Here is a 15,086-nt window from a genome sequence, read left to right as displayed (position 1 = left end):
TTTGATGGGGTTGATTTTTAGGGGTGTGGTAAAATACCTGTGGACAACAGGCAGTCAGTGCTGGGTTCCAGACGCTGAAGAACCATGTTCCCTTAGCAAAGGCGCTTTGCTTCCTTAAAGACTACTCCCCGGCTGTGGTGGCGCACGCCTTTAATCCCAGCACTCTGGAGGCAGAGGCAGGCGAATCTCTGTGAGTTCGAGGGCAGCCTGGTCTACAAGCGCTAGTTCCAGGATAGGCACCAAAAAAGCTACAGAGAAATCTTGTCTCGAAAATAAATAAATAAATAAATAATAAATAGACTAGCACTCAGCCAAACTTGCCAAGGTAAGGCTGTCCAACACTGGCTCCTCTCCCTCACTTGAAAATTAAAAACATTCAATGGGATGATACACCACAGTAAATGGCAAATTACAGAGTGCCTGGAGCAATGGCGTCATCGCTGGTTATTTTCATATTACTAGTGTTTTAGAGACTTCCTAAGTGCCAGGCAACAAGCTGCACAAAGCAACATTTTTTTTATGTTTCTTTCTTTCTTTTTTTTTATGGAGAAAAGGAAAAAAAAGTATCCGCTTCCTCCCAGCCTCCCATTTCCCTCCCCCTCCTCCCACCCTTCTCCCCCTCCCCCAAACTCCTCTCCTCCTCCTTCTCCAGTCCATAGAGCAGTCAGGGTTCCCTGCCCTGTGGAAAGTCCAAGGTTCGCCCCCCTCCGTCCATGTCTAGGAAGGTGAACAACCAAACTGGCTAGGCTTCCACAAAGCCAGAACATGAAGTAGGGTCAAAACCCCCTGCCAATGTCCTTGGCTTCTCATCAGCCCTCATTGTGCGCCACGTTCAGAGTCCGGTTTTATCCCATGCTTTTTCAGTCACAGTCCAGCTGGCCTTGGTGAGCTCCCAATGAGGAACGGAAGGAAGGAGAAGGTGAGAAAGGAAGTCAGGACCACGAGGGGTGCACCCACCCACTGAAACAAGGGGGCTGATCTGTTGAAAGCAACATTTTTTATTCCCGCTCAGGGATGCGAACGTGCCAGCGCGCGCGAATTTGCGAAGCTCCGCCCCCTAAGGCTTGCGCTTGGAGGTGGGAGTAGGCGCTCCTCTGAGAGCGACGCAAACCAGAGAGTTGGGCCGTGTACTTCCGGGCCGAAGAAGCTTCGCTTCCGGGGATACGGGCGTCTAGGAGTGCGGAAGCGAGGCTAGCGCCGCCGGGTCCGGGACGGGAGACTTAAGCAGGGATGAAGATCACCAGGCAGAAACACGCCAAGAAGTATCTTGGCTTCTTCCGTAACAATTTCGGGGTCCGTGAGCCCTACCAGATCCTTCTAGACGGCACGTTCTGCCAGGCGGCGCTGCGGGGGCGCATCCAGCTGCGGGACCAGCTGCCCCGCTACCTTATGGGAGAGACCCAGCTGTGCACCACGAGGTGGGCCTGCGGGGCGGGGTCGCGGGTGTGGCCCTCGGTAACTGAGTGATAGTTCAGGCGGCTGGTACTGTGTCCTGCCAATAGTCCCTGTTAGCCCTGCGAAATCAGAACGCGTGTTTTGTAGCAGGCAGGCCTGGCTTTGATTCCTGTGTGATTTCAGGCAGGAAATGGCGTTAATCGTGAAGTAGAGGGAATGATTTCTTCCTTTTTTTCAAAAATCGACTTATTTGTTTTTATTTTATGTACATTGGTTTGCCTGTATGAGGTGTTGGATCCCTTGGAACTGGAGTTACAGACCATTTGAGCTGCCATGTGGGTGTTGGGAATTGAACCCAGATCTTCTGGAAGAGCAGCCAATGCTCTTAACCACTGAGCCATCTCTCCAGCCCCAAGGGAATAACATCTTTTTTTTTTTTTTTTTTTTGGTTTTTCGAGACAGGGTTTCTCTGTAGCTTTGGAGCCTGTCCTGAAACTCCCTTGGTAGACCAGGCTGGCCTCGAACTCACAGAGATCCTCCTGTCTCTGCGAGGTCAGATGAGGTATAGTGTACATGGGACATTTTTCAGCATACAAAGGCTACCCCTTTTCTATAGTGGTTGTTACCTTTAAGTTTAACGCAAAGGTTTTCAAGCCTTCCAACTGCCAGTAAGGTATTATCTTCGGTTCCTAGGAAAAGAAGTCAAGACTGGAGATGGAAACTTTAATGCCCGAGGTCATTTATAAGTACCAACCAAATGTCAAGCACTGCTCCCGACCCTGAGAACACTTAGTGGCCAGGACAGAGGTCCAGCCTTCGTGGGCTGTAAAGTGTATAAAGTCAACTCTCGATGGCTGTCTTCATCCCACATCTGTGCCTCCTCACTTCATGGAAGTGAGCACCCTTAGGGCAGAACACTGTGGGAGCGGGAGGGTGGGGGTGTAATCTTAAAAGGTTTCATATTTTGAGGCTCTAGTTTTGTTCAGACCTAAAGGTGGGGAAAGTCTGTTTTGACATTATAGATATGGTAGTGCTATCGATTGAGAGAACTTTTGAACAAATGCAGTCGGTTGACCTCAGAAGAAAAGGTTGTATCTAATATTGTGGGATATGAAAGTATGGTGAACTAAAGCTAGACTATGAACAACTCTTAAGAGTTTTAGTGGTTTTTGCATTGTAGAATAGTTGCTTAAGCAAGTAAATTAAAATGAGTCATACTGTTACAGCTCATGAATAGTTGGTTTGAATGTTCTTTATATGTGAACACAAACCTAGCTGTGCTGTGTGCTGTGGGAATGTTCTGTCTTGCAGTGACTAGTCTTCCATATTAAGAATTTCTCATGCACGCCTTTAATCCCAGCACTCGGGAGGCAGAGACAGGTGGATCTCTGTGAGTTCAAAGCCAGCATGGTCTATAGGGCTAGTTCTGGAATAGCTAGGGCTGTTACACAGAGAAACCATGTCTTGGGGGGAAAAAAGAAAGAATTCTCAAGTAATGCTCCTTTTGGGTCACAAATAACCTTAAAACTTTAACCCCAGGCCGGAAAGATGGCTTAGTGAAGGTAAAGTCTCCTTCTTATTCTTGCAGAGGACCTGAGTTGGGTTTCCAGTATCCGTGTCAGGAGTCTCATAACTGTAACACCAGCTCCAGGGGATCCAACTTGCTCTTGTGGCCTCTGCAGCCACCCACACATATACACACATTTTTTTTTGTTTTGTTTTTGTTGTTCAAGACATGTTTTCTCTGTGTAGTCCTGGCTATCCTGGAACTCACTCATTCTTGTAGACCAGGCTGGTCTCAAACTCAGAGGTCCACCTGCCTTTGCTTCCCAAGTGTTGGGATTAAAGGTGTGCGCCACCACCAGCCAGCTACTTTGGGAATTTTTCGAACAACACAGAAGTAGAATGATGGCGGAAAACCTTGATACCCAGTGTTTGCAGGTACTGGGATGCTCATTCTTGTTGACCCCATCCCTTCCCTACCTTCTTACTCAGGTTAGAGCATCTCCCCTTCATTCTTTGTTGTTTATCAGCTATTTATTTATGTTTTTTGAAACAGGGTTTCTCTGTAGCTTTGGAGCCTGTCCTGGAACTACCTCTTGTGGACCAGGCTGGCCTCGAACTCACAGAGATCCACCTGCCTCTGCCTCCCAAGTGCTGGGATTAAAGGCGTGCGCCACCACTGCCCATTTTATTTTTTATTTTTTTATTCATTCTTCTCCCATACAGTACATCCCAACTGGAGTTTCCTCTCCCTCTATTCCTCCCAGTTCCCCCTTACCTCCCCTCTTTCCTAGTGCCATTCCTCCTGTTTCCCTTCAGATAAGAGCAGACCTCCAAGGGGTATGAACCAAACGTGGCATAACAAGATACATTTGGCCTAAGCACAAACCCTCATATCAGGGCCTGACGGGGCAACCCAGCAGAAGGAAAAGGATTCCATGAGCAGGCAAAAGAATCAGAGATACCTCCATTCCCACTGTTAGAAGTCCCACAAAAACACTAAGGTAGCGACTCTAACAAATGCAGAGGACCCAGCACAGACCCATGCAGGCTCTGTGATCGCTGCTGTAGTTTCTGAACCCCTGTGAGCCATACTTAGTTCATTCTATGGGCTGCGTTCTCCTTGTGTCCTTAACCCCTCCGGTTCCTACAATTTTTAAGAACCTTTTTAAAATCAGGATTCAAATAAGATACACAAGTTGCTTTGGATTCTGTGTTAGGATATTTTGAAGTTGTACCAGCAACCTGGAGGCCTCTTCAGACATCTGGAAGGTCACTGTATCTGGTACCTCTCAAAGAGATGTAGACTTGAGGATAAATTAGAAATTAATCCCAGTTTATCACTAGCTTCTGGAGTCATTTGAAGTTAAGCAATAACCCGTGAAGAGCGTTCTCCTTGCTTCCTGTACACATAATGACTCAGTATATTCTGGCATTGATATCCCTTCCGCTTGGAGTATGTAATTTTCAACCCTTCATTTAAGAAGAAAATGGCAACAGTACTATAAATTCACATTTTGATGGTATAGTTTTGCATCGTAAACACTTGCGTATTGTTTCTGCGTGCTTTGTATACACAAAAGGAATGCATCACTTGTGATCGTGAGCTTCTCTCGACTTTGTTTCCCACCAGATGTGTGTTAAAGGAGTTAGAGACTCTGGGAAAGGAATTATATGGAGCAAAACTGATCGCACAGAAATGCCAGGTTCGAAATTGTCGTCATGTCAAGAGTGCAGTGAGTGGCTCGGAATGCCTCCTGTCCATGGTGGAGGAGGGAAACCCTCATCATTATTTCGTGGCAACACAGGTGATGTTACTTTGAAAACTGCGGTTCTGACTGTTGCTGTGTATACTTCACGTGATCAGAAAGAAATCAGTGGAAGGGATAATGCAATGTTGGAGTTTTATTCATTTACTTATTGTGATGTGTTAGACAAGGATTCTATCACTTAGCTATAATCCATGTTTCATGTTTGCACTTCCAAAGATGCAGACTTTTCAATGGAGCCAGTAAAAGCAGTTACTGGAACATATGAGGAGAAAACCTTAAGTAAACTTCCAGAAGTTTCCCTCGAGAGGATGAGGAATAGTTGCAGTAGTGCTGACTGCTGCAGAGGTCTTCAGTGGGGAGGAGGGCAGAGCCTCTGCATTCTGTATTCATGACTCTTTTCATGTTCCTCAGTTCATATAATTTCTCCAGAAGTCATGGTGCATATCCTGTGGGGCTGGAGGGGTGGCTCAGGAGGTAAGAGCACTGGCTGCTCTTTTAGAGGACTGGGGTTCAATTCCCAACGCCCTCTTTTGGCCTCCAAGGCCATACATGAGGTGTACAGATGTTCATGTAGCTAAATATCTATACACATAAAGACAAATGAACCTTAAAAGAAAGAGACCAGCAACACATGGAATGTTGAAGGCATTTAAAGGCTGGGAGGTCAAAGGGGAGGTGTCATGGCTGAAATCAAAACACTCCCATGCAGATTTGCTCAACCATACTTGGAGCAAGTCTTGAGTCAGCTCACTTCTCCACTTCAGCCTCCTCCCGCATTGATGTTTCCAGTGAATATTTCAGCACAGAAACAAGAGAATCTTCCTAATGCATTTTCTTTTGCATTAGTTGATAGTTCATGGCCCCAGTATTGAGCAGTCTAGCCCAGACTGTTGTTGCCCACCTGTCCTCAGCACCGTTTTTGTTTTTTGTCCTCTATTATAAGACATGCCGTGTTAGTAAAGCGTACTGAGGTGAGGAAACAAAGCCAGTCTCTCCCTTTTCTATACAACCTTCTTGAAATTCCTGTAAACTTAATTTTAACTACCTAAACTTGATTGAGAAACTAAATCCATTTTCTTTTTTAACAGGATCAGGATTTATCTGTGAAAGTAAAGAAAACTCCTGGGATTCCTCTCATGTTCATTATTCAGAACACTATGGTCTTAGACAGGCCTTCTCCCAGAACAGTGGCCTTTGTGAAAGCGGTTGAGTCAGGCCAGCTGGTCTCAGTGCACGAGAAACAAAGTATTAAGCAGCTGAAGGAGGAGCAAGGCTTAGTGAAGAGCCGGGAACCTAGGAGGAAGAGGAAAAAGAAGGTAGGCGGCCCCAATCCTCTCAGCTGCTTGAAGAAAAAGAAGAAAGCACAGGACACAAAGTCGCCTGCTTCAGAAAAGAAAAAGAAACGGAAGAGAATCCGGAACAGATCTACCCCAAAAGTACTTCCTGAGCAGCAGGGCGTGGAAGGATGACACGTGGTGTGGATGCTCTGGAAGGCCATGAGGAGACTCATTTCCTTGAAAACTGTGAAAGAGTTTACAGCAAAGACTAAACTTATTTTTCTAAGTTAATACTGGTGCATACACTTTTGCCTAAATTAAAGAGTGGTTGGGTTTCTTTATTACCATTCATCTTCAGTTGCTTTGAGAGGTAGTGTTTTGTTTTGTTTTGTTTTTTTGTTTGGATTTTTTGAGACAGGGTTTCTCCGTAGCTTTTTTGGTTCCTGTCCTAGAACTAGTTGTTTTAGACCAGGCTGGCCTCGAACTCACAGAGATCCGCCTGCCTCTGCCTCCCGAGTGCTGGGATTAAAGGCGTGCGCCACCACCTGAGAGGTGTTTTATTATAAAATTATTGTCTCCTGTTTCTCCACTCCCACCTCCCAAGTAGTATGTATGTGTATAGTGTGTGCTCTAGTATAGGTTTACATATGTGCATGTATGTGTGTGTGTGTGTGTGTGTGTGTGTGTGAGAGAGAGAGAGAGAGAGAGACAATGTCTGTGTAGGTGCGCGATGACATGAGGCATCTTCCTCTGTCACACTCTACCTTTATTTTTTGAGAAAGGGTCTCAGCAATTTGCCAGTGAAGTGCAATCATTAACTCAAAACTTATTAGCTGTACTGGGCCCACCTAAGATAGGCCTTATTAGCAGTCACAGTGCAGGGAGGGGCTTGTGGGTCCTACCATTTACTTCCAAACCGTTTGCTAGTGAAAGAGTCTTAGAGAGGGGGAATCACGTTCATTGTGACGCCATGCCCCAAAGGATAGCTTCAAACAGGTGGTTACACAGACAGACCTGGCTAATCCTGTGGGTCACAATGAGATTTGTGGGAAGGGAGAGGCTGCGGGCAGGGAGGGTAGGAGGCTGGAAGGAGAGAGTGGCCACTGTCCATTTATAAAATTGTCTAAACAATTTAAATTGATTTAAAAAAAAAGTCCTGGCTAAATTGCAATACATCTGTTTGGTTTCAGAGTACCCAGCAAGTAATGTTAACTTAATCTTTTTGAAGTTTTGCCACCCAAATACTACATTATAGGAACATTATATGGGAATTTTCTCCTTGGAGGGGACAAATTGACTACACCAACAGCCCCTGAAAATTTGAAGTGAAAGGTTGAACTCCCTGCTATTTCCCCCCAGTTCCAGCACTTATGACTGTCGGACACACTTAGAAAGTGCATGCGTCGCCAGCCATTGTCTCTCATGTATAGATTCAGGGTCATTCGGGTGGGGAAAGTCAAGTGGAAGCTGTTGGGATTGCTCCTTCCCTCAGGTGAGCAAATAGAAACCCAGGCCCTCGTGGGCAGAGCAGTAGAGATCACTACCACGGTTGCATGCTTGAGTGAGGTTGTGGTGCTGATTTCATGAGAGGAATAGATAGATGAAGGAGGACGAAGAATCCGCCATATTCAACACAGTAAAATAATGAGTCCGTAACACACATAGATGCAGAAGAACAAATAATCCAAGGAGGAAAACAGCAAAACAGCGGGGATGAATACACCTTCCCTGTACGTCATTTCTCTCATGTGATTGTCACAGGGAGGGAAATTCTAATTAACACTCATGGATTTCCTGTCATTTATTTCTTCTGTCTCATAAGTATTGTGATTTCCCCCCTCTTGACCTAATGCAGAGATTCTAATTAGTCAATCCCGCTTCTCTCCTCTGGAGCTTGGGTAAGGCAGTCAGTGTCCCCCTAAATGACGGAAAGTGAGACTGGACAGGGGACAGTTGACCAATACCAGGACCATCCAAGACAGTCGAAGACAGGCCAGGCGAAAGTCCCATCTGCCACTGTTGTCTTCACACGGTGTGAGGCACTGTCTGAACCGGTTCTTCCTCCCAGAATGCTGCTCGCGAGGTGAGAAGACAGACGGTAGAGCGAGAGTAAAGGACGTGTGGAACAGTACAATGGCTAGTGCCTAACAGGACCACACAGCACCTAAAGCTGGATACCGCCAGCGTCCAACTTGGTGAACCAATGGGTCCCGCTGCAGTTACTTATGGGAATATGGTGGAGGCTTGCTTATAAGAGCAAAGATGACTCAAAGACAGCTGCATCACCAGCATGGGTGGCAAGTCACAAAAGCTGAGTCCCTAGGAGCACACGATATAGCCCGCAAATTGCTCAACAGGGTGAAAAGTGTCCTTTCTAGATGCCTTAGTCAGTCTAAACCTCTTCCAGTCAGCTCTGCTCGTGTCTGTTACTTCTGGGCAATTTGACTTGTCTCAAAGTCTTGTTTGCAGTTTTGCTAGTTTGAGAATCACCTTTGTAGCTCGAGTTATGTGCATGGCTGTCTTCTTTCCAGCTTGTCTTGTCTGAGAGTGATTCTCTTTCCTCTTTATTGCTTGCTCTGGCAGGGAGGGGCCTAGTTAATCTGGTCAATTCCAGGGACTTCCTGAAAATATTTTGAGCTGTTCACCTTCTGGTTTAGGGAGCTTCACTGAAGGCTGGACCATTTCAGTCTCAGAGGAAACTGTTAATACAACACCATATCATATTAAACATTATTTTGTGGGAGCCCTTGTACCTTGCTCTGCCCCAGCAATTCTAAAAGCTGTTTAGCGAGATCATCTCTACTTTGATCTACTATTTATTTATTTATTTATTTAAGATTTCTGTCTAGGACAGAAGGCTGTGTCCTTCCTTCTTCTCTCAACCAAAAGTGACTGATGATAAGTGAGCCACTATCCAGCCAGCATTTGATTCTTACCGCTCCAGATGCATCATTATCCTTTCTCCATCATGTACCTGTTCTGTCCTCTTGAAATGGCAGCAACCCACATTCCTCAGCCCAACCAGTGAAGGAGACTCCCGCACAGCAGGGGCTCCCTTCCAGACCCCAGATTAAGCACAAACCACACCCAAACACCTATTTTCACAGAAATCCTTATTAAGCAGGGAAGAAAAGTTAAAGTGGCTGCTTTCTGACTCCGGCAGAAAAACAGCAGTAAACAACCTTGCAGGTGTCATTCTACAGAGAAAAAGGGGAGTTCTATCAGAATGGGCTAGGATGCCTTGGCAAAGGAGATAGGGATGAGGGGGAAGGGAAGAGGACAAGGGAAAGGAGGAGGGATATTTGTCCCAAAGGGACAAAGGACAACCTCTGGATAGAGAGGAGACAGATGTGGCACATAAGAAAATGGCAGTTTATAAAGGTAAAGGGGGAAGTCGGGCAGTGGTGGCTTTAATCCCAGCACTCGGGAGGCAGAGGCAGATGGATCTCTGTGAGTTCGAGGCCATCCTGGTCTACAAGAGCTAGTTCCATGAAAGGCTCCAAAGCTACAGAGTAACCCTGTCTGGAAAAAACCAAAAAAAAAAAAAAAAAAAAAAAAAAGAAAAAAAAAGGTAAAAGGGGAAACCCCATGTTACAATGAGGTGCTAAATTTTAATTTTAATTGGGCATGTTAATTAGATGAACCAAAGGTGGCTTCTGAATGCTGGACTTTGGTAGTCAGCCTCAGGAGGAGGAAGCAGCAAAATAAGGGAAGAGACCTTGGTCGCTAGCTTTAGGAATATAATCTAACAGTTTTTTAGCAAGACAGAGGGAATGGGGGAGAAGGGCAAGGCCTGCCCTAGCCACATACACTAGTGGGCTAGTGTCCCCTCAACCAGAAGTACTGTCATTTTTGTCCCTGCTACTTTCAGGACCTGCTGTGAATTTTTTGGGGAGGATGTGAAGTAGGAAAAGGAAGGATAAGGAAATAACTAAACTGTAAACAGAGGGTGTGCTTTCGTTTCCTGGCCGCCCAGTCCTGAAACTTACATTAATTACAAACTGCTTGGCTGAATAGCTCAGGCTTATTACTAACTAGCTTTTACCTTTAAAGGAACTCATTTCTATTGCTCTTTTGCCATGTGCCTCGTGGCTTTACCAGTGCTCTCATACATCTTACTCCTCTGGTGGCTGACTTCCATCTCTTACTCTGCCCTCTCTCTCTCTGTATTATTTGGCTTTCCTGCCTAGCTATAGTGTGTCTTGCTATAGGCCAAAGAAGCTTTTATTAACCAACGAGAACAACATGTATTTACGGTGTACAGAAAAATTATCCCACAGCTCTAAACATGGACAAGAAATAAGAAAGTCAGAAATCATACTTCAATAGCTAACATTATGTTGATGGCTGACTTCATGCTTAAAAGTTTTATGTTTCTCTGATTAAGAGAACTATAAAGCAAAATTAAATTTCCAAATGTTAAGGGTTGTTAAGGGTTGATATTTGTAATTGCCTGGTTTTGTAAGTTTTAACAAAAGTATTGTTTCTGTGAGTTAGTAGGTCATAAGATCAACTGCTGTTTCTGCTTCTGTAAACAAAACCTTGTTTTGCCTGAGAGGACTTGCAGCTTGCACTAGATGAGAATATAACTTTGTGTTCTTTGCCTTTATAAATCCCTGACTGAGGTAACTTGGGGTTACACTCTGAAATTCTCGAGTCCCTAGTGAGGACCTGGTACCAGTAAATGAAAAAAAGTGTCTTCATTGTTAGAATTTACTGATGATCAGACTGGTGACTTTCTGAAACACCTGGGAACCACAAAAATACCTTCACAATCAGCCACAGAAGGATAATATTGAGAGATAAAGCATCTAGCCCTGACAAAGGAATCATAGGAAACCAAATAAGTGTCCAACCAAAAGAGATAGGTGCCTTAAACTGGGGGTGGGGTCCAGGCACTTGCTTAATTTAAATATTCTCCAGGTATTTTCTGTGGGCAGCCTGGCTGGAATCTTTGGTGTAGACCATATAGAACTTGAGTCGGAGAAATAGATCGGAGAACCTGGGCATCTGTCAGACTCCTTCCAAATTTAAGTTTTCTCGAGTACACAGTAAAGTTAGTACAGATTGTAAATGAGAAAGGGCCCGCCTCCTCGTGGACAACCAACATATAATCATACAGGAACAATACACAGTCATCAAAACTCATTTTAGTTGGCTGTTTCAATGATCTAAAAAGTATTCCTTTGCATCCCTTCAGTTCCCTGTCCTGTAAGCGGCAACCAGGAACATTATTGAGGTCTGGGCAGCCGGAAACGAAGGGGTAGCCTCCATTTACACTGACCTCTTCCAGTGAATGTCTACGGGCACTTGCACACCTGGACTCAATATTTCTACCTTTTTTTTTTTTTGGTTTTTCGAGACAGGGTTTCTTTTTTTTTTTAAATATTTATTTATTTATTATGTATACAATATTCTGTCTGTGTGTATGCCTGCAGGCCAGAAGAGGGCACCAGACCCCATTACAGATGGTTGTGAGCCACCATGTGGTTGCTGGGAATTGAACTCAGGACCTTTGGAAGAGCAGGTAATGCTCTTAACCTCCGAGCCATCTCTCCAGCCCCGAGACAGGGTTTCTCTGTGGTTTTGGAGCCTGTCCTCGAACTAGCTCTTGTAGACCAGGCTGGTCTCGAACTCACAGAGATCCGCCTGCCTCTGCCTCCCAAGTGCTGGGTTTAAAGGCGTGCGCCACCACCGCCCGGCTTGGGCCCAATATTTCTAAGGCAGATCTGGGCCCCGCCCTCCTTCCTAGGGCATGGTGAGTCACAGGAGCTCTCCGCTGTAGGTTGTAAAGTTGTCGCTCACCAAAACTTCTTAAAATGTTAAAATGGGAATCTTCAGGAAGAGATCTGCGTTATGGACTACTCTAAAAGCTCCCGACTGAATCTAATAAAGGTGCAAGGTTCAAAAACACTGAATGGACACACGTTGACAAGGCTAAAAGTCATCTGTAGGTTATGGGAAGTAATTGGCCCGGATGAGACAGACCTATTCCATGTTGTAAACAATAGGAAACCCCTGTGGAAAGCACACTGAATTTACATGAATGTTGGGTTAAATTATATGTTCAACTCTGAGGAGTATGGGTAGGAGTTGGGGGTGGGCAGTGGAGCTGTTTCGTCTAACTAGGACACTGTTGCAGTGGTGAAAGGTGACCACTCAGGTCCCCAAATGGAAATCAGTTATTGTAGGACGGGATGTGACAATTTGAGATGGGTATAGAGCCTTCTGTTCTTTAGGATAAAGTTCCGAGGAAGACAAGAGAATCTTGGAGAAGGTTCAAGCTTTTTTATTTTTATCTTTTTTTTTTTTTTTTTTTGATTTTTCGAGACAGGGTTTCTCCGTAGCTTTTGGTTCCTGTCCTGGAACTAGCTCTTGTAGACCAGGCTGGTCTCGAACTCACAGAGATCTGCCTGCCTCTGCCTCCCGAGTGCTGGGATTAAAGGCGTGCGCCACCACTGCCCGGCTATTTTTATCTTATTTTATTTATTTTATTTTTAATGTTACTTATGAGCTGTGTCAATAGTTGGATCAAGCCTCTTTATGTGACTTCATCCACTTTGGCGTCTTTTGGTCAACACCCTGTCTTCCCGCCATACATCATCTTATTAGTTTGGGTCGCCGGAACGGTTGCTGAACAAGCCGGAAAAATAGCCTGGTATTTTCAGTCCTAAAAGGCAAAAGTGTAGAAATGGCAAATGCCGCCAGGTCTTAGGGAGGTTCCACCTCTGAGACTAGGAGCCATAGTGTGGGTGTGCGAACGCATTCTTAGAAGAGCCGTGATGAGCTGGGAAGATGACCAGCTGCTAAAGTGCTTGCTAGGCAACCATGAGCACCTGAGCTTAATTTCCAGGTCCTCTGTAAAAGATGGGTGCTGCAGCTTGATTGTAGCCCCAGTGCGGGGGCGGGGTTCCCCGGAGCTTGCTGGTCACCCTGTCTAGCCTAATCAGTAAGTTCAGCAAGAGACCCTCCCTCGAAACATAAAGCGGACATTGACTGAGGAAGACACCTGCTGTGCCCTCTGCACATGGGCATGTGCCTAGACATATATGAAACCTTGCCCTCCCACACCCCCACGCAGAAAAAGGTGAAGAAGAGAGTCATTACCCGAAGGAAGAAAGTAATTAGTCACGAGAAAATTATCCAAAGGCATTCATTATGTCCAAAGGTCTTAGAAAAGACGGGGTTTGGATCAGTATAAAATGATACAGACGATGAGGTCAAGTTACAGCAAAACGAAGAACGGGTTTAGAATCCCAAGTACTCTTGCATTTGGCGCCACCTGCTGGCCCGTGTCTGCTCTGTCTTACTTGGGTTTGGCACCTTTTCCCTTTCAAGCAAATCCTAAACTAAACAGTGAAAGGTGCAAAATGCAAGGGTCCCGTGACAACTGGAGCACGTGTTTGTCCTCCTTCTGAGTTCTTTATCTACCGGGTCTTCCGACCACTTTCTGGTTAATTAGAGCTCACTCTTCCTTGGCTGTTATTGGAGCTAGGAGCCAAGGTTATGAAGATCCATCCACCCCTCTGCCTCTTCACTGTTTGAGATAGGAAAAAGGTGGCTTCTTACACTTTAGCTGACCCTCTCTCGCTCACCATCACCAGAAGATAAGACACCATTCTTGACCCCTTTCAAAGGAGTTCAAGATGGGAACCAGGAATCTAATCTGTGCATTAGATTCCAGGAGTCCTGTGGAGCTTCTTGCATTGTTTTCAATATTATTTTGATAACCAAGAAAAATCACAAATACTTAGGCAATAAATAATCTCTGTCATTTGTCTGCCTCTCTTGAAGGCCTCTCTCTCTATTCTCTACACCTTAGTTCCTAGCTGGTAATCCACACATCACCCTCTGTAACTAGCCCGCAGGCACGTTGAGGATGAGGGCAGGCCTTCTTGGTCTGGTATCAGAGGGCTTGGTTCTTCTCACGCACTCATTCTATTAAGCTAAAGTGTCATTTCAATGACTGAGCTATGATTTCAGCAGTGGTGTTAAATTGAAGTTCTTTGTAGATGCAGTAGTTTATCCTAAAGCATTGTTTGATGGCGACAACATGTCGCCTCTTCCCTTCCTGGGAACAATCATAAGAAAGACCATCACATCATACAGATGAGAACATGGAACTTATTTTCAGTAGGTCTTTTATTTTCTTAGAGCAAAATTATTTAAAAAATAGTAAACTAAATGAACTAAATTCAGACATATATTCGGCTTCACAGCTAAAATTTAGTTTTGTACTATTTTCACGATGGTTGGTGTATCAGTCAGGGTTCTCTAGAGCAGTGGTTCTCAATTTATGGGTCACAACCCCCTCCGGGGGTCAAATAACCCTTTCACAGGGTTGCCTAGGACCATCGGATAGCAGAGATATTTATATTATGATTCATAACAGCAGCAAAATTAGTTTTGAAGAAGTAACAAAAATAATTTTATGGTTTAGGGGTCACCACAACATGAGGAACTGTATTAAAGGGTTGCAGCATGAGGAAGGTTAAGAACCACTGGCCTGGAGGGTTCCTAAGAGTCACTGGTTTTGCGTCCACACTGGAAGGCCAAAGGGGTTGGGTTCTGTGCTGGCAAAAGACAGCAGCTGCAGAGGAGATAATAGCAACAGAGTAGCTGAGCTCACACAAACAGGGCAGATGAACTCACCAGCAGGACTTGAAGGTGAGCAGGCACCAAGGAAAAGAGTCTTCCTTCCACTTCCTTCTATCAGGGCCTTAGGGGAAGGTGCCACCCACACAGAGAGTGGGTCTTTTCACTCTAAATAACCCACACACATGCGTGCACACACATACACATACATGCACACACATACACACACACACACACACGCACACATCCGTACCAAGCACTCTCACAACAGTCTATGTATCGTATGTTTTATCTACCATAAAGTCAAATTGAATTTCATTTCAAGTTAGTTTGCCATTTCCACATAAAATATTATCAGAAGTGAAATTTATTCAGGTAATCAGAGATTTACTAATAGATTTTAGTCACGAAGATAGTAATCTTATTGTACACAGATCTGTGTGCTTTGGAAGCATACCATTATCTAAGTTATAATTTGAATCGGTGTTGTAAGTAGAAAAGGCGACATCTCAGGTGACACTGACAGAACCAATTTCCAGACTTA

At 44.9% G+C, this 15,086-nt stretch overlaps 1 protein-coding gene across 1 annotated transcript; it reads left to right on the top strand.

Moving 5' to 3' along the window:
• Positions 1-1,155: 1,155 nt before the first annotated feature.
• Positions 1,156-6,493, top strand: Utp23 (UTP23 small subunit processome component). Its single transcript, XM_075961030.1, has 3 exons — positions 1,156-1,418; positions 4,532-4,706; positions 5,759-6,493. Exons 1-3 carry the CDS (start codon positions 1,231-1,233, stop codon positions 6,137-6,139), a joined length of 744 nt encoding a protein of 247 aa, XP_075817145.1. The 5' UTR covers positions 1,156-1,230; the 3' UTR covers positions 6,140-6,493.
• Positions 6,494-15,086: the final 8,593 nt, after the last annotated feature.

Source organism: Microtus pennsylvanicus, chromosome 2 (genome assembly GCF_037038515.1).
Source record: "Microtus pennsylvanicus isolate mMicPen1 chromosome 2, mMicPen1.hap1, whole genome shotgun sequence".
In the NCBI taxonomy this organism is placed as follows: Eukaryota; Metazoa; Chordata; class Mammalia; order Rodentia; family Cricetidae; genus Microtus; species Microtus pennsylvanicus.
The sequence above is the reverse complement of the archived record's forward strand: the minus strand, read 5'-3'. Positions and strand labels throughout refer to the sequence as shown.